Source organism: Oreochromis aureus, linkage group 6, assembly GCF_013358895.1.
Source record: "Oreochromis aureus strain Israel breed Guangdong linkage group 6, ZZ_aureus, whole genome shotgun sequence".
Lineage (NCBI taxonomy): Eukaryota > Metazoa > Chordata > Actinopteri > Cichliformes > Cichlidae > Oreochromis > Oreochromis aureus.
Window position 1 is genome coordinate 39,399,182 of NC_052947.1, and position 27,227 is coordinate 39,426,408.

Consider the following 27,227-nt stretch of genomic DNA (forward strand, 5'->3'; position numbering starts at 1 on the left):
TAAATATTATTTTAGGTGTAACTTCATGTCTTTACTGCTTTGATCTTCTTGCTGGAGATTTTTGTTCATTTATTTGTTTCTGTATTTGTGCCACTTTGACATAATGAATCAATTAATCTATAAACCTGCCTAATTAACTGGGGTTAGAAGACATCAAACACAAAATCTGTTCATTAAATGCTTCATTTACAGTTCATTAATAGATATTTTTAGAACATAATTTTTCCCCTTTAGTTTTCTGGTCCGTCTCTCCTAAAGCTGATACGTCGTTTATCAAAATTCTTTCTAAGATTTGTTTCATTTATTTTGAACTAAAAGTTTCTGCATTCACAAGACAATTTCATTAATAAGTCCTTACAAGGAATACGCAACATGCAAGTCGTGCTCCACTCTCTATTTGTGTATGTGCATTACCGAGCGTGTGTGTACTATGTGGGAGTGATGTGTCAGAAGTGACGCTCTCGTGGTCTCGGCAGTGCTTGCCTCTGTCCCGGCCCGTTTGTCCAGTCATGCAAAATAACAGCATTAGGAAAGTGTGAGATTTGTTGCATCACATAAAATTTTTCTCCTGCCTACAGACTGCTCATTTACTCCACATGAGCAGAACACTTTATTTTCCTCCAGGCAGAAGTTTGTACCTCAAAATTACATTTAGTGCTCTATAAATATACTGTATGCACAGCTTGCTTCATCACGTGCATTTTAATGAATGCACTACATACACTTTAAAAGTGAGCTGGATAGAAACAGGCTTTTTGTCATTACAAAAATACCGCAGTACAAAGACGAGTACTAAATGTAATTTTAGAACATTGCCATAAAAATACTCTTACCATAAACCATTTTAAAGTCAACATGAAGTAAATATCAAAAACCTGTTTTCTGGGGGATCATTTTAAAACTGTACTACAAAAACCGTCTGTCTAAACAACCCGGGTAAAATATCACGCTGTACACGACATCAGTATGTTGCACTTCCCTGGACATAATTTCACAAACTCAAAGCTAGAGACCCTTTTGACAAAAGGACAAAGATCCATTCTCAGATGACTTGCTATACAGGGGCTCTGCAAAACTATAAAAACAAAATAATTAGGGAGAAATGATCAGGAAACAAACGTTTACTTGTTCATAAGCAGCTTAGCGTAATAATTAATTAATTCTGATTGACAGAGCTGTGTAGTTCTGCCCTGTGCCCTGCAGAAGGCATCACAGCGACACACAAACCACAAAGCTTAGCCTCTACATGACCCTGGAACACCTAGGCGCTAACTCTGTTAGTTTAATACACCAAATATTTTGGATTTAAAGGACCTGAGATTGTTTGCAGGGTATAAATCCAGAAAATGGGTTTAAAAGGGAAGATGTGTCCAAAAAAACAGAACGGTTCTCTGTGTTGCTTTTAGTGTCCTAAATTTGTCTGTGTGCTGAGGAGGCATGGCACATCCTGATCCTGTCGCAGGTCACGAGCAAGCATGTTGCATGCAGCCGCAGCCTAACGTGTCAGCAATCACATACATGTGCGTGCTGTTGTCTCCGCTGCCCTCAGACTCTGATTATGAAGTATGTGAAATAACTCTGCAGAATGTAACTAACAGATGTTTGCACCACATCCTCTTTCTCCTCATTTCTTTGCCCTTCTCTTCTCACAATCTGTCCGCTCTTCCACGTCACAACTTCACCTCCTCTACTTCTCCGTTCATTTTATCATTTATTTCTCTCCTTTCCTACTCCGACCCACCCCTCCCTCACTTTTCTTGATTCTCCCTGCTACCTGGACTGCATGCCACAAAGGAGGACAAAGTGGTTAGCATCCTTTTTTCTTTTGTTTTTTTCTGTTTTCTCTATGTGCTGTGAATGTGACGTCTGTACTACTCGAAGGTAAAGGAAGGAAATGCTGGCTGCGTTTAGATCTGGAGCTGATTTCTATCCTGGAAATATGATGTAAAAGCGAATAAGTTCAGTTTCTTACATATTGGTGTCATCTGTCATTTAAAAAACAAGAAAACAGCAGTATCAGATGCAAGAGAGCAAGCTATCGGGTTGGAACGTAGCCAGTATTTGCACAAATCCACTTGTGGATTACTGACTTAACTGAACAAAGGGAGTCTCTGATAGTTTGTATGGTTTGGTTATTTCTCTGAGCCTTTACTGTACCATCCAGGGTGGAGACACCTGGAACTGTTGTCTCCTCAGCGGTTACTCTCTCCGTATAAATCCTGACTAACTCTGTTTCCATTGTCTGTCTCCTCCCCCTGCAAAGTGTCTCATAGTGAAGGACAGGGTAAGACTTGCTGGACAATCCATGGATTTTGCTGCATGGGTCACAACTATTGTCCCCTCCTTCCACACACGGGTCTGTGCTCATTCGCAGTTTCAGAAGAGGATTTCAGACCCGCCATCGGTTTTAAGAGTTCCTAGAGGAGCGGGCTGGTGACCCCGTATTAGCACTCTAATTCTGAGAATGAATGCAGACCCTGAAAATGAACTGGCAGGCAGAGCGAGCATGAGCCATGACATAGGCTGTCTGCAGGGGCGTCTGAGCCATCCTGACCCATCCTGACCCCTCTTCCTATGGCTGTAGGCATGGCTGTGCTGTGAAGGGGAGGAATAAATATTTAGATAAAACAAAAAGGGGGTCTGGGAGATTGGCATTTCAACTGGCATGCATATAAGAATGCGAGAAAGACCTTTTATCTGCACAATGAATGCACACTCATGCCTGTGCATGCTTTCCCTGCCTGTGTGTTTGAGACCAGACCAGCCTTGCCATGGGGAGACGGGAAGGGCCCAGGTATATTTATATATATATATGTATGTTCCAGTTTGTCCTCTTACCACTTCCTGTTAATGCTTGGTCACTGCAAAATGCTGCCAAAGTGTTGTTACTGCCGAGACATTCAGAAAGTCAAAGCCAGTGAGTTTCAGTTTTTTGATGTTGCACCTTCCTCATATAGAATTAAAGAGGATTCATTGTTTTACAGTTTAAAGCCTGAATAGAAATCAAGAGAGGTGATCCCAACAGCTGCAGAAATAGGACTATAAATCATAAACCTTATGGCGCTTAAAAATGGCCAGTCTTCTCGAGCACCTCTGGGCTGTAGAAGTGCAGCAGAAACAGCCATCTGTCTGCAGGACATGATACACAATACCTATGACAATTATGTTTGTGATTATAGTCTGAAACGTGAAATAAAAAGGCAGGATGATTAGTTTTAAACAGTCCCCAGGTTGATACACAGCGAGCTCTGCAGTGTGATAAGAAGCTGGTGTGTGTTTCATGGCCCTCTCTGTGAAGCTGCCCTGCTTTTGCTGGTGCTATAGCTTGTTAATGGCTGAGTGTTTGTTTATGTGTGTTTAATGTCAGCTCCAGATGGCTTCCAGAAACTGAACTAACTGCTGACAATCTGTCTGCTTTGTAGAGGCGCACTGCCTCCCAGTGGAGAACAGACAGGCTCCTAACACAGACACCTGACATCTTCCAGTGCCAATGAAAAATGCATTTCGAGCCACGTTAAGGCTTTTCCAAACTATTATATACACTCTTCATTTTTTGTTTTTCTCTTATCTGGTTGCAGCTGTTGTATGCGTACATATTTGTAAGCATTCAGTGAGTTTGTGACCTGCGAGCTACTATTAACACATTCAAACTCCTACACACCGATACTACCAGTGCTAAATCTTTGTCTCTCAGTGCGTCGTGCTCACACTGCAGTTTTTTACCAGAAGGGCGGAAGCACTGCATAATCTCCATCATGTTTCTCAGTATAGGCAACTAACCTGCTGCTCTCTCTGCACACTTCACTCCTCTCTTCTCATACACGACTCAATCTGCAGTCTGTATAACACGCACGCTTTCTCCCTGCTTTAATTGTCCCAGCTTACGCCTTTTCTCTTTTCCTGCCGATTCACCGACACAAAGCTGTACACCCTTTTTTAGATATAAAACAGTTTATCAGGCAGGAAGATTTAACAGCACATCCTGGATTTGAAAGCTGACGGCTATGTCCATCATGCACGCCGTGCAGCTCTAATGACAGGACTTCCTTGACTGGATACGTCAGTGTCAACAATCTGAAGACGCGCCTTTTAATGCTTAAAGTGCTTTGTTTCAGCTCCTATTATTATCATCCTCGCTGGAAAGCGAAGGCCCACGTAAACAATTCAAAGAGCTTTTTGGACACGCTTTGTGTGGCTGTTCCTACTGCTGAGTTCAAAGAGTCCGACTGGGCAAGAAAAAAGAGCAATCAGCAAGCAGTCAGTTTTTAAACAAACCTCTCGGTTAAAAGAGGACCTCTTGTTCTTTTCCTATTTTCTGCTCCTATTAAACATGGTTGGGTTTCACGTAATGAGGTCGCTCCTCATAAATCAAGCACAGAGATATAAGATCTTCAACCAACAGAGAAATCGACTTAACTTTCCAGAACTTTACTGTGAGAAAAATAGCAGATCAAACAGAGTTTAATCAGAAGAATGATGTGAAAATCAGATAAACAACTGACAGGAGCCAGAAAAAAGTAAACATTTTGCTACATTTCATATCCAAAATCTGAAATCAAAATCTCTCTCTCCTCTATGTTTGCTTAATTAAGATCTCAGAAAGGCTCCAACATGAAACAGTTTTTTTCTACTCTTCCAGATGTGTGACATCAGCAATAGCAGGTCTCCTTATATGGTCATCCGAAGGGACCGGTGGGGTTGTGTATTAATGCTGTGCAGACCTTTGTAGATCCATTGTCTACATGTTGTAGTTGTGTTGTTGTTGGACCCCTAACTTAGCCCATGCTGTGGAGAAGACAAAATAAATGCACACAAAGAACTTCTTTAGTGAAGTGAAACCAACTGCCAGCTGCAGCCATTACCTGTGCTTCCGGTGGGCTTTTTGGAGGATTTTTGGTTCTTATTTTGTTTTGTTGATTTTCCCCCTCTCTTACATACGTATAGCATCATCGCCATTAATGTCAGTCTCTGTGTTGATGGGGGTTTTTTCAAGGAAGGCACACAAGGACTTCTGTGTTGGCTACTTACCCATAACGTTTCCCTTTACTTAACCAAAGTTGTATATAAGCTGATACAAATGCAGAACATTAGTTCAGCTGTGGCTGTGAGCACAGGAACCCGCTGGTCAAATCTTTAGTTTGCAAGATCCAACCAATCAGTAGAAAGTTGGCTTAAAGGGGGATATGGATTTGTTTCAGACAGCAGAGGAACTGAAGGGCTGCACCGAGGCCAAGTATGAGACAAACAAGGATTGTTCTTAACTGTAAATCAAGCAAAGCTACTGCGGTAGAAGAATAAACATATGCACTGGAGGACAGCAGGAATGCTTGGTGAGCACACGCAAGGTTTTTTGGTCATTCCAAAAACAATGTCAGCCATAGAAAATTTTCCTGTTGTTACACTACTGGTTTACATCACTGTCGTCTGTAATGCAATTTTAAAAATGCACTTTGTCCACATACACTGCTGCGTTTAGTGTTTTGTGCACAAAACACTTCAAGAGGAAATCTTTTTCATTTAAAATGTTGTCAAGCTGGTGAGAAATGTATGTTGGATTTTTCTTCCCAAACGTGCGTGAGAGGAACCGTGACCACATTGTGTAATTTTGCTTAATCTTATGTGGTTTTAAAAGCTCTTTTTAGCTCGGTGATGTAGAGCGTGGTGAGAAAGGCATTTCAAGATCGGAAGTGGAAAACTGGTGTGGATTTACAGCCACGCCACCTTTGCTTTTTCCTTCAGTCTTCCTCGCCACAGAGTGGGTCTGGCCTGCTTACACACTTGATCTACAGCCTTATTAGTGGAAATGGAGCATTATGTCTTCGCCGGTCGTCTTTCTTCTCACCATTCACGATTTACCATTCCCTGTGAATGATGGCAGTTTACACTCAGCACCGCCTCGTATGTCATCCTGTCGAGGCATGTGTTTGTGTTGAAGGCGGGGTTGCTGCGCACACTGAAAGCCCACTGCGTCTCCCCACTGATCTGCCATCCCCAAGGCTCCCATCTATTCTGCCCATTTAAGGAAAGCTGATGTTCGCGCAGTTCAGGCCTAAATGAATGCTGTTCTCGTCAAATGCCGCCGCAGCCGCCGGCCGAGCTGCTGCAGCAACGCACGCCTTTCCCGTTTTGTCAGCAGATGGACGTCCCAGACGCCGGGGGTGGGAAATAAAGAGGGTGGGGGTGGAGAATTAGAGACATAAGAGTGACAGGTGTGCCGTGTCTTCATTTGTCAAGTCAGCCAGGTGTGTCAGCTAGGCGAGAAAGTGAGGAGAGATTAGAAAAAGAAGAAAGAAAATGGAAAGAGAAAAGCCAAGGAGAAAGGGAAAGAGGGAAAATTAAACCAAGAGAAAGGAAAGATGAGAAAGGTGGAGGAGGTAAGAAAGATTTATTGATAAGAAATAAGGAATGGAGAGGAAAAATGCAAAAGAAGAGGGGAGGAAGAGGAATGAGGAGAGAAACCAATGAGAGGAGAGAAGGGCTGAGGAATAATAGGAAAGAGGAAACAGAAGTCAAAGCTTTGAGAAGAGAGGGAACGAAAAGGAAACAGAGGGGTGGGTGCAGGTATGAAAGTAAAACACAAAAGAAATTTATAGAAAGAAAATAAGGAAAAATTGGGATACACATCAAGAAAAGGAAATATGAAAGGGGAGGATGAAAACAAAGGACAGGAACAAGGAAATCAGGGAAAGGGAATAAGAATGGAAATAAAAAGAGCAGAACCAATGAAGCCAAGAAAGGTTAGAATGGGAAAGAGATGAAATGAAATGAATAGTAAGGAAAGAAATAGAAAAAAGAAACATGAGTGTAAATGAAAGAAAAGGGTTTAAGGAAAATAAATGTAGAAAGAGGAGAGAAAAAAGTGGAGGAATGGAAAAGCAATAAAGGAAAATAAAGAAAAGAAGAGGAATTGAGAGGAATGAAAATATAAAAAACAGAGCAAATGAAAAGGATCCAGGAAAAGAAAGGAAAGGAAAGGAACGTTCAAACAGAAACAGACAAGCTAATCAAAGTTTAAAGGGGAAAGGAAAGGTAAAAGGAGCAGAGGATACAAGGAAGCATTTAGCTCAATTACATGTTGATGAAGGGGAAAATGTAAATAAGGAGGCAAAAGAAAGAAAGGATAAAACAAATGGGATGGAAAGCCGAAATAAAGGTTAAAAGAGGAAAGAAACAGAAGGAACGAATAGGAGAAATGAGTCCTTGTTCACGTTCTTTTGAATGCGGCCAAAGCTTCAGTCAGATTATTTGTCAGGTGACAATTATATCTTTTTAATTTTTGTTGTTATTGTCTTTTAGCACTAAACACACACACACACACACACACACACACACACACACACACACACTGCTTTGTAGCCCTTTCCCTCACTGGCTTGTCTGTGTGATTTGGTTACCATGGAGAAGCACATTTTTAGGCAGAAGGAGGTTGACATTATTACGCGACAGAAACAACAACACTGCCTATTCTCTGCACACGCATACACACACACACACACCTCGCCTACAGGCAGTCGCCCACGCAACACTCTTCTAGGCATGAAGGTTTGAGAAGCGTCCTACATACAAGTCCTGTAATGCACATCTGCAGAGACACGTCCTCACTCCATGGCATGCAGTCAAGCTGCGACATGAACCCGTGGTGACACCCGAGTGGGCTCCGTATGGACAGAGAGAGCTGATTGGAGGGTCTCACATCATGCTGTGTCTCTCTCACGCATACTCATTATCAGGTGTATGTATATATCTATGCAATGACACACCAGCATATACACACTGACACACTAATTCCCCTTACGACATGTTTCAGGCTATCTAGGAACACAGAGTGCAATCACTCCAGTAAAGGATTAAATGTATTACATCCTCTTTGTGTGTGTTTGTGTGTGTGTTTGTTTGTGCGCGTGTTCCTATAAATTCTTTATTGTTTACTACTCTCCCCCATCCATGGTGCAAGGTTTGATGCATATACAGAGGTGTGCTTTGATAAATGTCTCTCTCTGGATCCAGAGCACACTGACACACGTCTTCTGTATGATGATCTAATTTCAGGATAAAGCTTGGGGATGAAAGTGGCAACAACTTGCAAAGCAACGCATACTGCAGACGGTGGTGAATGAAGCTCAATATAAGTGCTGAAAATGATCTGTCCAGTAGTGGGGTTGGGTGGTATCTATTTTTTTAATACCTTCATGATTTCCTGAAATTTTACTGTGGTATGCAATGGGTTATATAATAATAATGTGTTTAAAAAAGTAAAAATGAAATAAAAAAATAAAAGCAAGACTGTATACCTCCACTAAGGATAAAAAAAACAACTCTCGCCACAACAGGATGAACTGAGTCTCTGGATCCAGGAGGACATTTATATCTGTGTTTGTCGTTTCTGATGTTAACAGTAACAATTTTTGCTGTGTCAGACTTTTAAATGATGTTTGTGGCTTTTTGTGCTTAGCAGTCATGATGTAGAGTGAATGGAGGAAGTGGAAGGGGCTGAGAACACAGCCGTGTCGTGCATCCATATGAATGTTAGTCCACGCTTATGAGCTGGAGAAGGTCTAGCCCATTATTGTAAGCGTAGTCCTGGTGTGCATTACTGATGTAGAAGCTCCAACTGTCAAGGGAGACAGAACGATGGTGGCAGGATGTGAGAGCCATGATAGGGGGTCCAACAGAGTTGCATAGAGATAATAAAAGTCTGTATTCTGTCTTCACCTGTTTGACTGTCTAGCGTGCACGGTTGAAGTCTTCAGGTTATTGCATGTCAAGGCTGGGGTCCGTGCACAGAGACCTTGTCATGGACCATCCTGTCAAGGGGGGCCTGAGGCCAGTACATGGGAGTGGACCCAAATGCAGACACCAAACGGAACAGCGATAAGATTTTAGTAAAGTTTATTGCGAACACAGAGATTAGAAATGACACAACGAGGGTACGTAGTGCGGAGTCTCTGACATGGAGGCACTGGAAAAGAGGGCGAGTGTAGTTCTGAGAATGAGGAGTTAATGCAAGGAGGAGAGAGGAATATTCATTCTGCAGGCTTACTTACAGGTGGAGGTTGTGAGGCTCTGGGTAAGGAAACCAAGTGAGCGCCCGAGAGCTTTAGTTTAACTGCCGCAGGAATGAGGACAGATTCAATCTCTTATTTTTACTGATGCAACGTGGAGCAAGTTTACGGGAAAGTGAATTCAGAGGAATGTCTTTAGCGGTGAGCCATACCTTTTGTCTTGACTCAAACCTGGGAGCAGGCATGAGACCTTACTCGGTCTGTGTAGCGGCACTGACGATCCATTGTCTTGAGTAGAGCCTCCCTGGTCCAAGTCCAGATGCGTTGGACTTGGACCAGAGTAAACCGCAAAGTCAGTCTCGACTTCTGGGAACAGGAGAGGTCAGTAACCTAGGGAGGCTTCAAAGGGCAAGAGACCAGTTGCAGATGAGGTAAGTGAATTATGTGCGTACTCTACTCAAGGAAGATGTGAAGACCAGGTTGCTGGGTTTTGTGTGGTGATGCAGCAGAGAGCTGATTCCAGAGTCTCTCGGTTTGGCCATTGGATGGAGGATGATATTTGGAAAATGGAGGCTGACCATGGCAGTGCAGAGCAGAAGGCTTTCCAAACCTGTGAAGTAAACTGAGGCCCTCTATCAGAGACAATCTTCATAGGAATGCTGTGGAGTCTAAAAAACATGATCAACAAGAAGCTTGGCATGGTAAATGGTAAATGGTAAATGGCCTGTATTTGTATAGCGCTTTTACTAGCCCCGCCTAAGGACCCCAAAGCGCTTTACATACCCAGTCATCCACCCATTCACACACACATTCACACACTGGTGGAGGCAAGCTACAGTTGTAGCCACAGCTGCCCTGGGGCAGACTGACAGAAGCGAGGCTGCCATATCGCGCCATCGGCCCTTCTGGCCAACTTGGCAGTCTCTGAGACAAAAGGCAGTTTATCTAGAGCAATCAAATGAGCTGATTTGGAGAATCTGTCTATTATGGAACGAATAACGGTTTTCCAGGTAAACTGGTGACAAAATCTAGTGGAATGGATGACCATGATCTGTGAGGGGGTATCAGTGGTTGGAGCAAGCATAACAATCATTGTCTTCATGGATGCTCAATCATCCAGGTAAGGAAATCCCAAAAGGTTGATTCTGTTCATCTGGATGTAGCGTTTTCAGTGGGAGAAACGTTTCGTCACTCATCCAAGTGACTTCTTCAGTCTCAACTGACTGCAGGTTTCCCCAACAGGGGGAACTGGCAGGACAAGGCATCAGGCTTGATATTCCTGGAACCTGGACAATATGAGACTGAGAAGTTAAAGTGACCAAAGAGCAGAGACTAACGGGCTTGGCGGATGTTAAGTCTTTTAGCAGTTCTTAGATAGGTTACATTTTTGTGGTCTGTCCAAACAGTGAAAGGTTGCTCAGCACCTTCAAGAAGGTCCCGCCATTCTTCTAGGGCCAATTGACTGCTAACAGCTCCTGGTCACCCACATTATAATTCCACTTCGTAGGAGTAAGGCAATGCAAGAAGACACAGGGTTGGAGATTACCTTGGGGCCCCGAATGTTGACAGTACAACCCCCAACTCTAGAATCTGATCTACCGCTTTACTGAATGGCTGTGAGATGTCAGGGTAGACTAAAATATGCGCAAAGGTGAACAAATGTTTTAGCTTAACAAAAGCTGCTTAAGGTTTGGGGACAAATATTATCTTGGTGGAGGTGAGGCGAGTTAGTGATGCAGCTACCTGGCTGTAATTCACAATGAAATGTTGATAAAAATTGGTAATACCAAGGAACCAAGGTGAGGTGTGGAGACTCTCCAAGGAGACCAGCGTCCAGGTAATTGAGCTGCAGGAGAGTGAAGCGGTGACTTGACAAGGACATTGGAGACACAAGGAAATTACAGAGCATGAACACAAAAACAAGAAACAATGAGGCCTGGTTACCACCATGAGGTAGCTGATGAACTGGCCGGAGAATAGATGGCTGCGCTGGTCTTAAATATAGCCTTGCTGGTGAGTAGGGCAGGTGAGGAACCAGGGCTGCGCCCAGAAGGCAAACGCAGGACGGCAATGTGAAAATGCCAGATCTACTCATTCAAATCCTGACACATCCATGGCTTTTGGTTTTTATTTTTTTAAGATGGACCCACATCGTTTTTGCATTTTTTGATGAAGTCACTGATGTTTCTATTCAGAGACCTAAACATCTACCAGAACAGTCCTGCAGGTTGGGCATCGGGTTTTTTAGAAACCATCAGTCGTTTTGTTTAACTTTTGTTCAAAACTTCTAACACAGTGAAATGATCCAGCGCCCCAGACGGGGACAATCTTACCGGGCATGTGCAGAGTAAGTTTAAGCACTTCAGCTCATTTCTGGTTGAAGAAAGTAAAGATTACAGTTGGCGCCTTACCAAAAAAAGCTGGGATGTAGATGATCTGAAGAAAGGTTGCCACAGTGGCATCACAATTAAAAGTTGGTTTAACATTTGATATGAAAATAATAAGATTTGGCCATTTGGCAGATGTTTGTTGGGTTAGATGTTACATCACATCATGCACTTTAAGGAGGGGAGGCATGGTGCACTATAGGTTAAAAGCTATGAATTGTGAGCTGGTATTGTCAGCTGATGATGAGTTGTATAAGGGTGAAGGGATTACTGGCCACTGCTAATCTGATGCCCCTCTGCTGAGGTGGAGAAAGACACAGAGAGAAAGAGACTGTAGTGTGTTGCTGGGCGGCTGCCCCACAGCTGTGGGCCGTGCGGGCAGCTGATTTACTTTAGATTAGTCTGGACATGCGCCAACTAGGATTCAATCAGGCCATGATGAATGTGCTTTGGCTCACTGAGAGCTAACTGCTAAACTGACTGCTAACAGCGCACCTCACTGCCTGTCAAGGAGGGGTAACATTTTGGGGCTTTCCAAAGGTCCCAGAGGTGTTTTGTCTTCACTTTGTGCCAAGGCTCTGCGACGTAATACAAAGGATGACTGTGTTTCCTTTCTGTGGTGGCTTTATTCTCCGCAAAATAAACCAGCGGGATTATAAATACGGAGGGAGATAAATCCTGTTTTTTTCGTGCTGTTGAAGTGAGGTGATATTCTGTAGCCATGGCTACATGTGAGTATTTGATGTTGTCTGTGGGTTTGATTTAGACGATAAAGACTGGGATTTAATCATTTTTATCTTAAATCGGTGTAATCGTCACTCTTAATTTGTAGCTGGTTTTACCAGTTGTAAGAATGATGGCCTAATGGAGCAAAAATGTTTGAACTTTCATGTGACACAGTTAGAAATCACAGTTCTACGTGCTCTGTATCTATATTATTCTCTGGCCTTATAACTCCTATATTAGATCTTTTGTTATATCATCTTCTTCAATCCAGAAAAATATACATCTTAATAAAGAAGAACGCTGCAGTACCCATGGAGGTGTAACAGTTCTGTAGATGAAATCATGATGTCCACGTGGAGCCGCTGAAGCCCGCTAGTCTGGGTGTTTTGGGGGGGTTTTTTCCTTCCAGTTCTTGCTTTTAAATTAATCAGCAAACTGAGGTATGAACTGAAACATGGTCATGCTCCTAAATTCAAATCATAAAAATATTATCGATAAAATTAGAGCTGTTTTAGAGGAAAGCGTGATCTCTTACAGGACCCCTCTGACCACAGCCTCCAACAAGCTATGTTCACAGAAAATAGATCAAACAGCAGAGTTTATCACATCATGGTGCTCTTCGTGCTCTTTAATATTTTATTTGTTTCTGCAAAGTTTCGAAAGAAGCAAGTATGGGACTGGCATTTTTTTTCATTTTTTATATTAGATTTGGGTGTTTGTTGATACACAAGCAAGACTCTTAATGTCTATGAAAAACTGAATGCTCCAGTAAAGTTATGGTGCTAAGCTAAAGGCACATTAAAGTCCACCTGCATTGTACAGATGTTTTTAATGCTGCAGATTTGGCCTCCTGACATCAAGCAGGTCACCCACAACCCCTCAGGAGTTAGGGGTAGGGTTTGGATAAAGTTAGAATCCACCTATTTTTATGGAATTGTGGAAAGTTAGATGCTAAGAAAGTTTCTGAAAATGTACCTTTTAAGCATGTTGCCCCCCCGCCAAACTAAAAACAAAAAAACAATCCAGTGCTAAGCCCAGATGTGTTGCTGGTGACCTGGTGGATGTTCAGAGGTGACTTGAAATGAGTTTGCCAAAATCTTCTTTCCTTTCGACCTTTCCAGGTAATGTGGGTATGCAACCAGTGCCGTAAGCAACAGGAGATTCTCACCAAATCAGGAGAATGGTTTTCGGGGTCAGGGGTGCGGCCCGGGAGCCTGGGCACCTCTTTAAACAATCCAGCCACGGGAGGTGAGGCCCAACGGGACAGGAAGCTACTCCGCTCCAGGTCCCAAGCCCCACCATCCAGCACCAACGCCAACACAGGGCCACCAGACGGGACACATCCGCCTGCCGGCGTCACTGCTCTCAAGGGTGCTGACACCATGCCTGGCTCTCGCTCTCAAAGTGAACCCCCAAGAGAAAAGTGAGATTCCTCTTTATTTACAACCTTTGCCTCTTTTCATTTTTAACATAGGAATTGGTGGAAGCTAGAAGTGCTGCAGGATTCAGTTTTCATGGTATATTAATTTGCTGAAGTCCTTGTTGTGTTTTTTAATCCGCTATGTAGCTCTGAGTCTGCTGTAGCTTAACCAAAGAAGAAGGTAGGTCACAGGCAGGTCTTGAGAGGTCTTTGACTCAATCCCTTTGTTTTAATTCTTTGGGTGTGTTAGGTAAGAATTCATAGCTGTCTCATCCTGGTTAGTAGTTTTTTAATCTGTTGATAGCCCTTCGTGACTGAACTAAGAAGATTTTGAAAATAAAAAAAGAAAGAATATATAAAAAGCACAAAATATTTCTGTGAAAAAGCATGCAAACAATTCTCCTGTGTTTGTATTTGCTTTTAAAAAATAACCTAATTTCTTTTCTCATTTAGGAAAAGGCCAGTTTCTTTCCATGAGCAAAATGGTAAGGGAGGCATGGTACGTGGTTCTGCCCGGAGACCAGCAGACAAGTTGCATTCACAGTCATCTCTGGACGAGCGGGTGGGTCCCGGAGACAGAGGAGAGAGAAGGTTAGGAGATGGAAGGCGGCTGGAAAAGATCCACTCTCAGGACTACGAAGACGGGGATGAAAACCTGGGTCGTTCAGAAACACACCGCAGGCGTCCAGAGGATGAGGAGAAGAGGGAACGGCAGCGGCGCGAGGAGGAGTTCCAGAACCGCTATCGCAGTGACCCCAACTTGGCAAGATACCCAGTCAAACCACAGAAGGAGGAGCAGGAGATGCGCATGCACGCCAAGGTGTCGAAGGTGCGGCATGAGCGACGACACAGTGATCTTGCAATAAATGAGGTCGGACTGGGGCCTGGTGAAGGGGGTGGGGGAGGTGGGGGTGGAGGCAGCACAGGACAGGTGCCAGAAAACCGTCTTGCCAGGAGGGGTGGAGGTGGGGAAGGAGACCGCAAGGCCCTCATGGAGAATCACAGGGCCTACTCTGCAGATAGGACCGTGGGGGTTGTAGGTGGGGCTCCCCCTGCCAGTGGAGGGGGAAGATCAGGGTCCCAACCCGGGGGACCTGTGCCTTCAGACTGGGGTCCAAACAACAGTCGCCTGGAGCATGGACCCCAAGACGGGACGCGGACATCGAGGGAGAAGGGTGGGGTGGATAACCTGCTGAGGAAGGACTCTCAGGGCTCGGACCAGTCGGAGTCTTTGCGGCCACCCCCTCCACAGTCATACAAGGGCAAGCGCGGAGTCAACAAGAGGCAGATGTCCATCAGCAGCTCAGAGGAGGAGGGCGGATCCACGCCCGAGTACACCAGCTGTGAGGACGTGGACATGGAAAGTGTCAGCGAGAAAGGTCAGTCAGACAGATGTGCTTACTAAGCTGAATCTCTCTAAACCTACATACCTTACACCGTTAGCCACCATCCATTTCTGTACATTAGAAACTTTTCCTTACTTGTTGAGACTTCTTTTTCACTCATGAGTCTTCTTATTATATTTTGCTAATGAGCTCTGGCTGGTCTCATCTAGACCACACGTTCATACTTTGTTTCCTCATGTAATCCTCATTCTGTGTAAATGAAACACACAGGACTTTAATGGGGTCTCTCCTGTATTCTCATCATTGTCAAGAACCAAGCCGACACTGTGCGCCCGGCATGCTCTGAGCAAGATTAGAGTCACAGCAGATCTGATGACTAATTGAAATCTGATCTGCTGCTAATACTCCGGGAGACAGACCAATCAATAGACCGGACAAGAGATCTGCCACAGTTTTTAACCACTGTTGATCAGATATAAGGTAAAATACGAACATAATCCCACACTTCATGGATATATTTTCCACTGCATTCTGCATTGGTAGTGGAATTACAAATAATGTGAGAAAAGCCAGATATATTTCGACCCCCAAGATTACTCTAAAACCAACACTTTCTAGTTTTGGACTGTGAAACTATATGATAAGCGATAGGATAAAGTGCTCACCCAGCATGCAGTGCATTACTATCCCTGTGTGTCATCTACACCTCTGTGCTGTGGCTAAACCCTGCTGCTCTCAGGACAGCTCTCATTTATTTGGAGAGTCCCTGTGATTTAGGCCAGCAGATTTGTGGAATTAGGTCAGTGGCTCGCTGGCTATGTAATGCTTCGCTAACAGCCAGCTGCAACAGCCAACCATGTACCACCGGCTAAATTCAAGCCTGGTTGCAGTTGCACGCTACACGATTTCCGCTATCTTCTTGGCGCTTATGGATTTCCTCGCACTAACAGAAATCAAGGGCTGTGCTAAAATAACCCAGGCAAGAGTGTTTGGGTTTAGGAGGCAGAGTTACTGCATCAGCTTATCTCTCACTGGTCAGTCCCAGAAGGAGGCTGTTCCAGATGTTTTAATCCATGTTACTATAACTCAGGGACTGGTAATGGGTAGATGGTGTGGATTGGGATTATTAGCTGTTTTAAACACTCTTTAGCTAGCTGGGCCTCAAAACAGGATTTATCCTTTTACTCTCATCATCTCTGGTAATAAGAAAAAGTCACAGGATAATATGTAGCATGCGTTGTGCGATGGAATGGCATTGCATTGTCAGATTAATGCTGGTGTCATCTTAAATTAGACATGGCCGGAGATCTTTTTGGTTCAAGAAATTAGGTGTCATTACATGAATCTGAGATGTAACTAAAAAGTTCTAAAGACTATCAAATCTCACCAATCAGCACTCATCTTGAAGCTCCTCTTGAAGGCAATTATTGGTCAGCTATATATATTATACGTTTAGTTTAGTGGTTTAGGTTGACCTGAATTATTTTATTATTATTATTGTATTATTGCATGTCCTTTACCTTACAGTATATAGTGGTAACTCTTGTGATCTGGAGATATATTAAAAGAATGTAACTAAATTCTTACGGAAACGCACTGAACTGACCCAGAATTACCACAAGTTATTGAATTGGGTCCATCCATTCATTTTCCTCATTGTTCATCCAACACATGGCCACTAGCATAAATTTTTTTACCGTATAATATGAAAATATGAATTGCTGGAATATTCGGTCAATGATGGGAATATTGTTAGTCTAACATGCATGTCAAGAGAACTCGAAAGCAACTGATGCAAAAAGGCTGAGCAGCAGGTTTGATTCAAAAGCATTCTTCCAGTTAAGTGACCGTGCTGTACCACCACTGTGCCACCCTGGCTCTAATACAGTGGTTCCCAAACTCTTTTTTTGCCAGGCCCCCCTTTGTTTTACAAGAAAAATTATTTGTATCCCACTGTAACTTTACTGCATAAAGAGCTAACATGTCCAAAATGTCAGGAGTAGTTAGTTATTACAAGAAGTGTTTGTGAACTAAAAATCAAGAATGTGGGATCCTGTTTGTCCGTGATTTGGAGAGCCCAGCGCTGCTCCCGACGCAGGGAAACTAATCTTGCAGGGGAGACCTACCTCGGCACTTGTGCAGGTGAAGCCAAAAGGAAGATATGCTTCACCATATTTTCTAGTCTTTGGCTTGGAAGAAAGTTGGTTTGGAAACATATTCAGCCATGCTTCATCTCCTGCTTTGCGTTTGTGTGGGAGCCCCGTCAAAAACCTGTCCACAGTGTCCAAGCGCTTTTTTTTTTTTTTTTTTTCTTTTCATACCGCGCCCCCCCTGCAATGGCTCTGCGCCCCCCCCTAGGGGGCGGGCCCCACACTTTGGGAACCTCTGCTCTAATATGTTTCTCTTTATTTTCTGTCACATATACACGTATTTGAACTTTGCCCTCAAAAGCTCAGGTGAAATTCTGTTATTTTACTTATGCAAAAATATAATGAATGAAACATTCGTTAAATTTTTGCAAAAAGTGATAAAAAAGATAAGATGGGTTTGTGTATCACCATTAGGATCCAAGTATAAATACGATGATAATAAAATTCAATTCAACTCTGATGTTGAAGCACTCTATTAACAAATTACCACAGCATTGCTGGTATTAAACCTTTTATGTGTGGGCAATCCCTATGAGCCAAACGCTCAGGTTTCAGAGAGTTATATCGGTTATTGGCTGTATGATGATCCTTAATATGCTCATCTCAGGCACACAGCTCTGTCTGTGAGTGTAGACTTGACACCCAGGCATAAAGCTGCCTCAAAGACAGAAGAGCTAAAAGCTTTTTTCAGACAGTGGCTGCATGAAGGCCCAGTAAAGTATAGGATGCTGTGGCTTTGAGGCTTATGTTGTCTCTAACTGGCTCAGAGAAAATGACAATGTGAAAGTCCACACCAGAGGAAACTAAAACAGACAAATACCAAAGAACGCTGATGTGGATTGGAAGGACGAGGGAGAGAGCTGCTGAAAATGGGTGATAGTGTGGATGCTCACGTGCTCCTTTTAAACAGATGATTTTTCCATATCAGTCAGTTACCGATGAGAGTAAGCCAGGACTGCAGGTTTTTGCCAAAAAGCATCACATGAATTATTCTCCCTGCCCACGTACTTCAAACTGAAGTTACTCAAAGGATTTTAAAATCGCCATCTGATGTTTTCTTGCTGTTGTTTTACTCCTGCTTGAAAACAATGACTGCAAATCTCCCAGGCTCCTCTGTCTTGATGTAGAGCCAATTAGCTTTCCTACTTGATCCGACCATCTGTCAGTGTTAATGAGTGCTGGGGTACACGGACACTCTCTCGTTTCTCTGTCCAACTTAGCCAGTCTTGGACAGGCCAAGTTGGAGAGTAATGATAATAGTTTGATTATGAGTGTTTTTAGCCGTTACTGCTGAATGACATTACTTTAATCCTGCATGTAAGTTAAAGGACACACACTAAACTGTTCTGCTCACTTCCAGCTCCATATTTGTATTCTTAAAATCTAGAGTAGCTTTGCATTATTCATGGTTCAGAATAATCCTTAATTATCTTATACCGGGGTGTGGTGCAGCTACCCAGGTCATCCTCTGTTGGAACACAGGGTTTTAGCTCCTCCCTTTTTAAATCGACAACTCACAATAGACAACACAGTTAGTCACAGCTAGCAGGTCCCAAGGACCCAAACACGGATTCAGAAGACAGGCTGTTGTAGCTGTTTGCAAAGTCCAACAAACACATGGGAGAGTAGAGCAAAACTAAATCCACATGGACTCAAAGGGAGGACGCACACAGGGAATGATCACAGGCTAAATAATTTTGATGTTTCGTCTGATGCTTAAGCCCCGAGGCCTGTGTCAAGGAAAGGGGGCTTGCCCAAATAAAGCCCGGGCAAACACCTGTATTGTTTTCTTCAGAAACCACGTGACCAAAGATAAACGAGGCCCCCTTTCTCTGAAATGACGTGACTGCCTCATGTCATTTGAACCAGATTTCAGCTGTTGAAAAGATGTGGGAATTTGTTTTTTTGTGGTCTGAGGTGATTCTGATGATCATCAGCAGTCTGCAACGAGATTATGGAGCCAGCAAAGAGGCGGAAAATATCAGCAGTTAGAGAGCATTTTGACCTGACATCTCCCACTGATAACACACGTCTTCTCAAAACAGTCTCAGAGAGGATGGTTAGATGCAGGTGTATACGTGTATTTTACACAGGACCTCAAACGGGCATTCTACAATTGATACATCATTATGTTTACAGATCCACTGGTGTGTAGCCCACATGTATTATCACAGCAGGGCTGCTGCACATGAATGACCAGCAGATGTCACTAGTTCAAAATGAGCTGTTAAACGGGGCTTTGTGTGATCTGCCTTCTGGTGAAGCAATTGGCTGGAAAGATCCGACACATTCACAGGCCTTCATCACACCATCACTACGGCGTTAAGAGATGCTAAGAAAAGGGAAAACAACACTATTTAAAGTCATGAGGGTAATTATTAAGGAAGTTGACACAGCAGGGCGATGAGACACAGCTGAAGACAATCAAGACAATGCCAGAGGAAGTAAACTAATCACAAGACACCAGAGACAGATGACTGTTAAAATAAAACAGGAAGCAACTCAACAGATAATCACCAACAGAAACACTTGACAAGATAGGATGACATAGTAAAGGCAAGTCTAATAAATCAAAATGTAATAAAAATTCAATAAAAAAATATAACTAACAGAAACTAAATACTAAAATATAAGAGCTTTGGAGCTTCAACAGGGAGTCTAAATTATTTTTAAGTAAGAGATTTCAGATATCATTTTAGTGAATTAAGTTACATTTTTATAGATGGCAAAATTGAATTTTTAGCTTTTTAAAATTAAACCTACAGTAAAGAAAGCCTTTGGCAGGCCACAGCATGTAAAATAGAAATGGGATGATAAAACCATTAGTTATGTTGTTTGAATTAAAACAGATCCCAGTCTTTAATGGCATCACTGAGTCATCTTTCTAAGAGTTTTTTGTAGCTTGGAATCAACCTGCACAATTGCATTTAACATCATTTAGACAAATGACTAATTCCTCCCTCTTGAACTCTTTCTCCCTGCAGGCGACTGGGACTGTCATCCTCTAGATCCTGCAGTTTGGCACGTAAGTTTCACCAGTCAGGTTGTTCCTGAAGCTCTGCCCTGATCCCTTTCCTCACATATAGCTGCACTTATATGAAGTCTAATCTTGCATGGGACCCATGACCAAATTACCAGTATTTACAGCTGATAATGTGCTTTGTAAACATCCTCATGTCTTTGTCCCTTTAGCATCCAGTTTCGTGGCAGCCATCCAAAGAGGGTGACCACCTGATTGGACGGATCACTCTGAGCAAGAGGTCAGCCATGCCCCGTGAGGCAGGCTCTCTCCTGGGACTAAAAGTAAGCAGGGATTCATTCACATTAAGATCTGTCCTCACAGAGACAACAGGCAGTGTTGGAGAGGACGGAGGGACATCTGATCTTATCGTACATCTGTCTCGTCTTTGTGTGCAGGTGGTAGGAGGGAAGATGACGGAGACAGGGAGACTTGGGGCCTTCATCACCAAAGTTAAAAAAGGGAGTCTGGCAGATGTCGTGGGACACCTACGTGCAGGTGCAAAAAATAGAACATGTTGTTCCTTTGCAGGAGTTGCAGAACTGCAGACAGTAATGCTTTTATCGAGGAATGCATGTGAGATCAACCTTTGCAGAGACATCAGTATGTACCTGTCATCTTTGCAGGCATGAGTAGCGTACTTGTCATTTAAATTGTTAAATGCTAAATTGCTAAACATTTGTAGCAGCTTGTGGTGGCCTACAGAATAGTAATAATACTGGTGTTTTTATTGGTGTAATGTCTGTGTGAGCTGGCACTTGAACTCAAGCAATCAACCAGCCTGCTTGTGGAAACTGGAGTGTTATTTTGAGGAGTTTGGTTTTGCCAGTTTTACATTGATAAATAATTTTCAAAGCCCTTTAAAAAAGAAAAAAAGGAATGTGGGCAAAAGTAAGCAACCATAGTCAGCTGTTGGAATTAAAGTGAAATTAGAGCATATATAAGGAAGCACAGAATGTATAAACAGGCAATGTGTGCAGTTCTGCAGTAAAGCAGTCATCACTCATACAACATTTTGCTTATCTGACCACGCTGTGTCATGATTTGAACAATAATGGAGTAATGTGTGGAGAGCTGAGGTCACAGGACTACTTGTGGCTGTAAATTTTGACTGTACAGCTTCTTGTTAACGTAACATTTGAGCCCATGAAAGAGACAGCTAATATTCAGAATGAGGTCCTTGCAGCAGCTCCCAGTGACTCAGCTGCTGCTGAAAGTATTAACCCAGGGCCTTATTTATGCTTGAACATAGTGTTAAAATCACTCCTGAGGGTGAAAAAACATTTGAGGAGGTTCTGAGAGCTCCGTTTTCAATTTACAGGTCGGAAATCATCGTAACTCAACTAAAATGCTTTCTTACTGTGGGTTTAGTCAGGAAAAAAAGGAGGAGCCAACAAGAAAACCCAGGCAGCAGTGACCTTTAAGGTGGGCTAAATAGTGGGTTGGCATACCAAACCAAACATGTAAAAATGGGCTGATAAAAAGACAGAAATGTGTCTCATTAAGTGCAAAAAAGTCATTCCAGTCTCTGAAAACTCTCAGAAGTCGTTATTTTTCTCTAATTTGACAACTTGGATCTTTTCATGATAATTCATGAAAGATGCAAGAGGCAATAAGTCACATTAATGTGCTGGACAACCACTTATTTTAAGTCTGGAGATTGAAGAGATAAAATTGTTTCCACACTAAAGTCACATTAAATTAAATTATTTTCTCCATTAAAGTCAGAAACGAGGATGAAACAGGGTGTGATTAATCGTGTGATTGACAACGTCTTGATGCATTCTCAATCATCCAGGAAAGTAAATCTCCAGTCACTCGTCACTCGTCACTCGTCCAAGTCACTTGGATGAGTGACGAAACATTTCTCCCACAAAACGCTACGTCCAGATGAACAGATTCAACTTTTGGAGAGTGTGATTGACAAGTTTTAAGTGTAAAACCATGCAGCGACGCCTCATTTTCTCCATCAGATCCACCCCTCGGTCATTCAGCGTCAAACAAGCTTGAAGTTTCACAAAAGGACTTTTCTTACCAAAGGGTGATGTCATGGTGACAATGTCCATTTTCTGAATACAGTCTTTGACCAATCATCGTCAGGTTTTTGTGTGGAGCACAGAGCAGAAAAGCTGCGCTTAACTGCACACTGAGGACATTTCATTTTTCAGTTTGACTTTAAGAAGTATTAATCTTGTTTTCAGGTGATGAGGTGTTGCAGTGGAACGGGAAGTCGTTGCCAGGAGCAACCAAGAAAGAAGTGTACAACATCATTCTCGAATCCAAGGCTGAGCCTCAAGTGGAGATTGTTGTTTCGAGACCTATAGGGTGAGTTTACTGTTACTAATGTGTACTGATCATTGTTAAAGTACAACGGCTTTGATTTTCCTTCTGACGGACTTTTGATGTGTCTCCTTTATCTAAAAGCTCTGTGAACCGAATTATGTCCAAACACTTCTTGAGAAAAGTGTATAGAGCACATCAGTAAGTAGAGTTGCTGAAATGGGTGGAGCCCCTTCCCAATGTGTCTTCCCTGAAATCCTTCAGATCCAAGAAAGACATCCCCTTTTTTCCACCTGTTCTTCAGTCCTTGGCCACCTGCTGTCTTTCCCACACTGTTAATATGACTGACTGTTTTTTTTCTTTCTTCTACTGTGTTAGAAACTGTTGTTGTTTAGTGATATATGCCAGCCGAATGACATATAGTGAGGGAAGATTTGTATACACTTTGTGACTCTTCTTCTTTTTACAGAGACATCCCAAGAATCCCAGAGTCCTCCCACCCTCCTCTAGAATCTAGTAAGTTTTTATATCACCAGCTTAACATGCTTTGTATTTTAAAATGTGCTTTCAGTTAATGTTTTTTCCTATTATTCATTCTGTTGATCCCTCAGCAGGCTCCAGCTCCTTTGAGTCCCAGAAGATGGACCGTCCATCTATATCTGTGATGTCCCCTACTAGTCCCAGTACTCTCAGAGACCTTCCTCTGGTTCTGCCTGGACAGCTCTCTGTGAGTATCAGGAACAAACACAATGAGGTTCATCTGAATGGATATAGATTCAGAAGGATGCTAACTGCCTTTATGCATTGTTACAGGTGAAGCTGTGGTACGACAAAGTGGGCCATCAGCTGATTGTCAACGTCCTTCAAGCCATAGACTTGCCACCCCGACCAGACGGACGACCTCGAAACCCCTACGTCAAGATGTACTTCCTGCCTGATAGGAGGTCAGCTCAGTGTGTTCATTTTTACTTATTGAGCATCTCACGAGTATTTCTTCATCTGTTTTTAAGAATAAAAAAAACATACTGTTCTCCTTCTTGCAAACTGAATGAATCCATGATTTCTTCTCTCTTCCAGTGATAAGAGTAAACGACGGACTAAAACCGTGAAAAAGAGCGCTGAGCCCAAGTGGAACCAGACCTTTATTTATTCCCACGTTCACCGGCGAGACTTCAGAGAGCGGATGCTGGAGATCACAGTGTGGGACCAGCCTCGAGTCCAGGAGGAGGAGAGTGAATTCCTGGGCGAGGTGCGTGACGACCACTGTCCAATCTGCAGGCAAAGCCATTTTATTGGTTGAACTGTAAAACTTGTAATAGACACATCAAATTCCCTAAATCCACATTTTAACCTTAGTAGATGATAGGAAACATATGTATTGTTTACATTTTCAAAATTAAAAAAATAAGGTGGAGATCAACTGAGAGGACCAGTTGCTGGATTTGCTGGACTTTAGGAAGAGGGATGTTGTCCCATTATTGTCTGATAGAAGACTCCAGCTGCTTAACAGTCCTGGTTTCACTTTTGGTTTCATGATGCTCCAGATGTTTTAAGTTAGTCTGAACCTCAGGTAGGCCAGATCACTACACAAACTCTTCTGCTACATCTATCTTCGGTATCTATGCTGTTGGAATCGATACAGTTTGGCATCATCTAGATGCAGTATGGAAGGTCTTCCCTGAATGTCAATGTAGATGTCATATAGAGGGAAGCATACATTGCTCTAAAACGTGTATATACTGTTGAGAATTGACAGTGTTTGAACTCTTCTTTAGTCCAGAGGATGTGGTGCACGTGTTTTAAATCCTGTCCTGTCTGGCAGCTTTTGGAGGGAGGGGGTAAATATAATAAGGATAGAGTACAAGTGAGAATCGCATCCCAGGGACAGGCAGAAGTGTCCAGCAGGGAGCAGGACCGTGTCCCACAGGGCGTGAGGCTCAGCAAGCCCCGGACCCAGGTCCAGCCATTCACACACACACATACACACCATTTGCTCATTCACTCACACCCACCATTAATGACACACACAGACACATTTCCAATAGGAATTTAAGTTTTCCCTTTTGCCTGAGTTCATTTAAAAAGAGCTTTGGCCCATAGAAGATGGCAGCGTTTCAAACATGGCCTCTTCTTTGCCTGGCAGAGCTTTAATCTGCATTTATAGATGATAAATGGTGACCTGTGTTCACAGACAGTGATTTCTGGAACTGTTCCTGAGCCCTTGCACCATCACAGAATCACGCCTGTTTTTAATACAGCGCTGCCTGAGGATCCCAAGATTGCAGGCATCCAGTCTTGATTTTCCGTCTTTTCACTTGCACACGGAGGTTTCTCCACATTCTCTTGACTCTTTTGATGATATTATGTGCTGTATATAATTTTACACTGAGGAACTGGAATTGTTCCACAATTTTTTACAGGTTTTTTTTTTTTCAGATTGATGAACCTCTGTACTTCTATAAGATGCACATTTATACCCAGTCATGTTACTGAGCTGTTACCATTTAAGCTAATTAGTTGCAAAATGTTCCTGTCCTCACATTTCTAGCCTTTTGTTACCTTGTCCCAACTTTTGTCTTGCTGCCATTAAATTCAAAATGAACTAATACGCTATCAAATTGTTATTTATCTTGTAATGCCTCCCAGTCCAGCTCTTCTGTTCAAAACAATGTTTTAGCTCCTCCCCTCTTAAGCTCCTCCTCTCTTGGCTCTTAAGTACACTTTCCTCTCATTGGCTGCCTCTCATAAATAGATGGTCTAAACAGCAGGCCAGAGCTGTTTCGGAGAAGAAATTAGAGATATCTGGTCTCACTGACTTCATTCAGACAAGTATTGATCATTTACATCACCAGTTCCAGATAATATAATTACATAACTAATTCTGCCAGCTCCCAAATGTTTCCCAATATCCCATAACTGGAAATCTTGGGATTTTTACTATGTTTTAAATTAAAGACACTTAAATTAAAGACACTTCTGATTACATCAGAAGAAGATAATAGCAATCAAACCATAATTTATCCATAAAGGATTTTTTACTTACAGGAGTCACAAAACAGCAATACAAACTTAAAGAAAACAGTAGATAAAAGAATATAAACTTCAAAAGAACTGTTACTCTAAAAGCAATGAGAAAGTGAAAAAAGTTTTTATAGTTTTTAAATGGTCTTTTAAAATTAAATGGTGCAAACATGTTTCTCAAATACCCGTCTGCAGAGAGAATAACAGGGGGAACTGCGAGAAACACCCATCACCCAAAATTTGTTAAGTCTGCCTAACATATGATTTAATTTGTTGTATATTTACTGAACATGATTGCCTAAAGTTTCATTCTCTGAGTGGATGAAACTGATTTTCTTTTAAATGTCTTCACACGTGTGAAGATTTCTTCTTCTAATAAACTAGAGAGGTCAGGAACCTCTTAAGTAAAGGCATCAAACATCGTGTGTGGAAAAAGGCCTCCATAGCAGACCAACTGCTTTGTTTTTCTCATGTGCCACCTCCCTTTCTGTCCCCCTCAGATCCTCATAGAGTTGGAGACGGCCTTGCTAGACGACATTCCTCACTGGTATAAGCTCCAGACACATGACGTGTCCTCTATACCTTTGCCACAGCCCTCTCCATACCTCCCACGGAGACACGTCCATGGAGACAGCCCCAGCAAGAAACTACAGAGTATGTGTGTTCATTTATTTGCAGCCCGTGTGTCCTTTAACCAACAGTGTTTGAGTGTGGTGGCTAACATTTCCTGTTCTGAGCTTTCCAGTGTCCCTCTCAGCGTTGGAGAATCTCTCAACCTTACCCTGTCTTGTGTGTGTATGTGTTTTGCGTGTGCGTTTGTATGTGTGCAGGGTCTCATCGCATCATTGATACAGAGTTTGATGATGGTTTGATAGTAGTGACTAAAGGTGGGTGGGGGTCATGGTTATTGAGCGTTTCCTCGTAGTAGCCTGTAGGTGCCCAGCACTGCGTGAGAGAGCATCCTTGTGCATCCTCCCTTCATGTCCTTTGGAAACCTTTTGGGTCTGCTTTTATAAATTTCTATAAATTTCACCTAAATTAAAATAATTAATTCAAGCTGAATCAGCAAAAACACCCTAAAGTATTTTGCAAATCATCACATTTCTTACTGGGGTGCAGATTCTGAATTTTTGCGTGAGGCTGCATGAGCATTTTCTCCTCTTTTGCTGGGTCTTAGAAACACCGACGCACTGAGTGCATGCTGCACTGCAGAGCTGCAGTAGTTCACTGCCATTCCACTACATCTCCTGCCATCCTGCATGCTTCTATTCCTGCTCTTTACTTCACTGAAAGCACACTGAACACAGACAGTAGAAGACATTTTAGCTACAGCTGCTTTGCTGGCTGCCTGTTTCTGCCCTCGCTTCAGTTCCAGTGTGCGTTGATTTAGACATGAATGCAATTTTATTTAATTTTTTTTGGGTGGCCTTCAAAATGCCACAAGTATAATCAGGATACTATTTGAATATTACTATGATTTTCTTTTCTTTTCTTTGTTATTTTGTTTTGCCTCAAATAACTTAACATAAGCTCTGTACTACAATACCCACAATTCTTAGCCACAGCTTAAATCGTGCACCACAGGTGATGAATTCATTCACTCAACTATTCATTCATTGGCCAAAAAAGTGTTAATTTTAGTTGCAGTGCAAGTGTATACCTAACTGCATCTTAGAGTCAGTTTTTATGCATAGAGGGTTTTTTTGTACTTATCCAACCAGTGAGGCTTCCTATGTATTCTTAGAAGCTCCCTAACTGGCTGCTACTTTTAATGATTCATACAAGACATGATTGAGACCTTCACTTCACTTCACTTTGCACAGTTCTGTTTCACATCCTTTCGTTCATATTTAAAGCTAGAGTTGGCAGACGTCTA

General features: G+C 42.6%; 1 protein-coding gene across 5 annotated transcripts in view; it reads left to right on the forward strand.

The window, feature by feature from the left end:
- Nucleotides 1-27,227, forward strand: part of rims1b (regulating synaptic membrane exocytosis 1b) — a 94,181-nt gene that overhangs the window by 34,379 nt on the left and 32,575 nt on the right. For 2 of the 5 annotated variants that reach the window (XM_039613726.1, XM_039613728.1), the window contains exons 3-13: nucleotides 13,237-13,538; nucleotides 13,989-14,914; nucleotides 20,016-20,056; nucleotides 20,224-20,334; nucleotides 20,449-20,548; nucleotides 22,252-22,375; nucleotides 22,800-22,846; nucleotides 22,933-23,057; nucleotides 23,144-23,274; nucleotides 23,408-23,579; nucleotides 25,852-26,005. In XM_039613726.1, the coding sequence (XP_039469660.1) occupies nucleotides 13,237-13,538; nucleotides 13,989-14,914; nucleotides 20,016-20,056; nucleotides 20,224-20,334; nucleotides 20,449-20,548; nucleotides 22,252-22,375; nucleotides 22,800-22,846; nucleotides 22,933-23,057; nucleotides 23,144-23,274; nucleotides 23,408-23,579; nucleotides 25,852-26,005 (2,233 nt within the window). Of the gene's footprint in view, nucleotides 1-11,747; nucleotides 12,121-13,236; nucleotides 13,539-13,988; nucleotides 14,915-20,015; nucleotides 20,057-20,223; nucleotides 20,335-20,448; nucleotides 20,549-22,251; nucleotides 22,376-22,799; nucleotides 22,847-22,932; nucleotides 23,058-23,143; nucleotides 23,275-23,407; nucleotides 23,580-25,851; nucleotides 26,006-26,031; nucleotides 26,239-27,227 lie in introns of those variants that run through there. The other 3 variants (XM_039613727.1, XM_039613725.1, XM_039613729.1) reach the window with 3 other exon arrangements.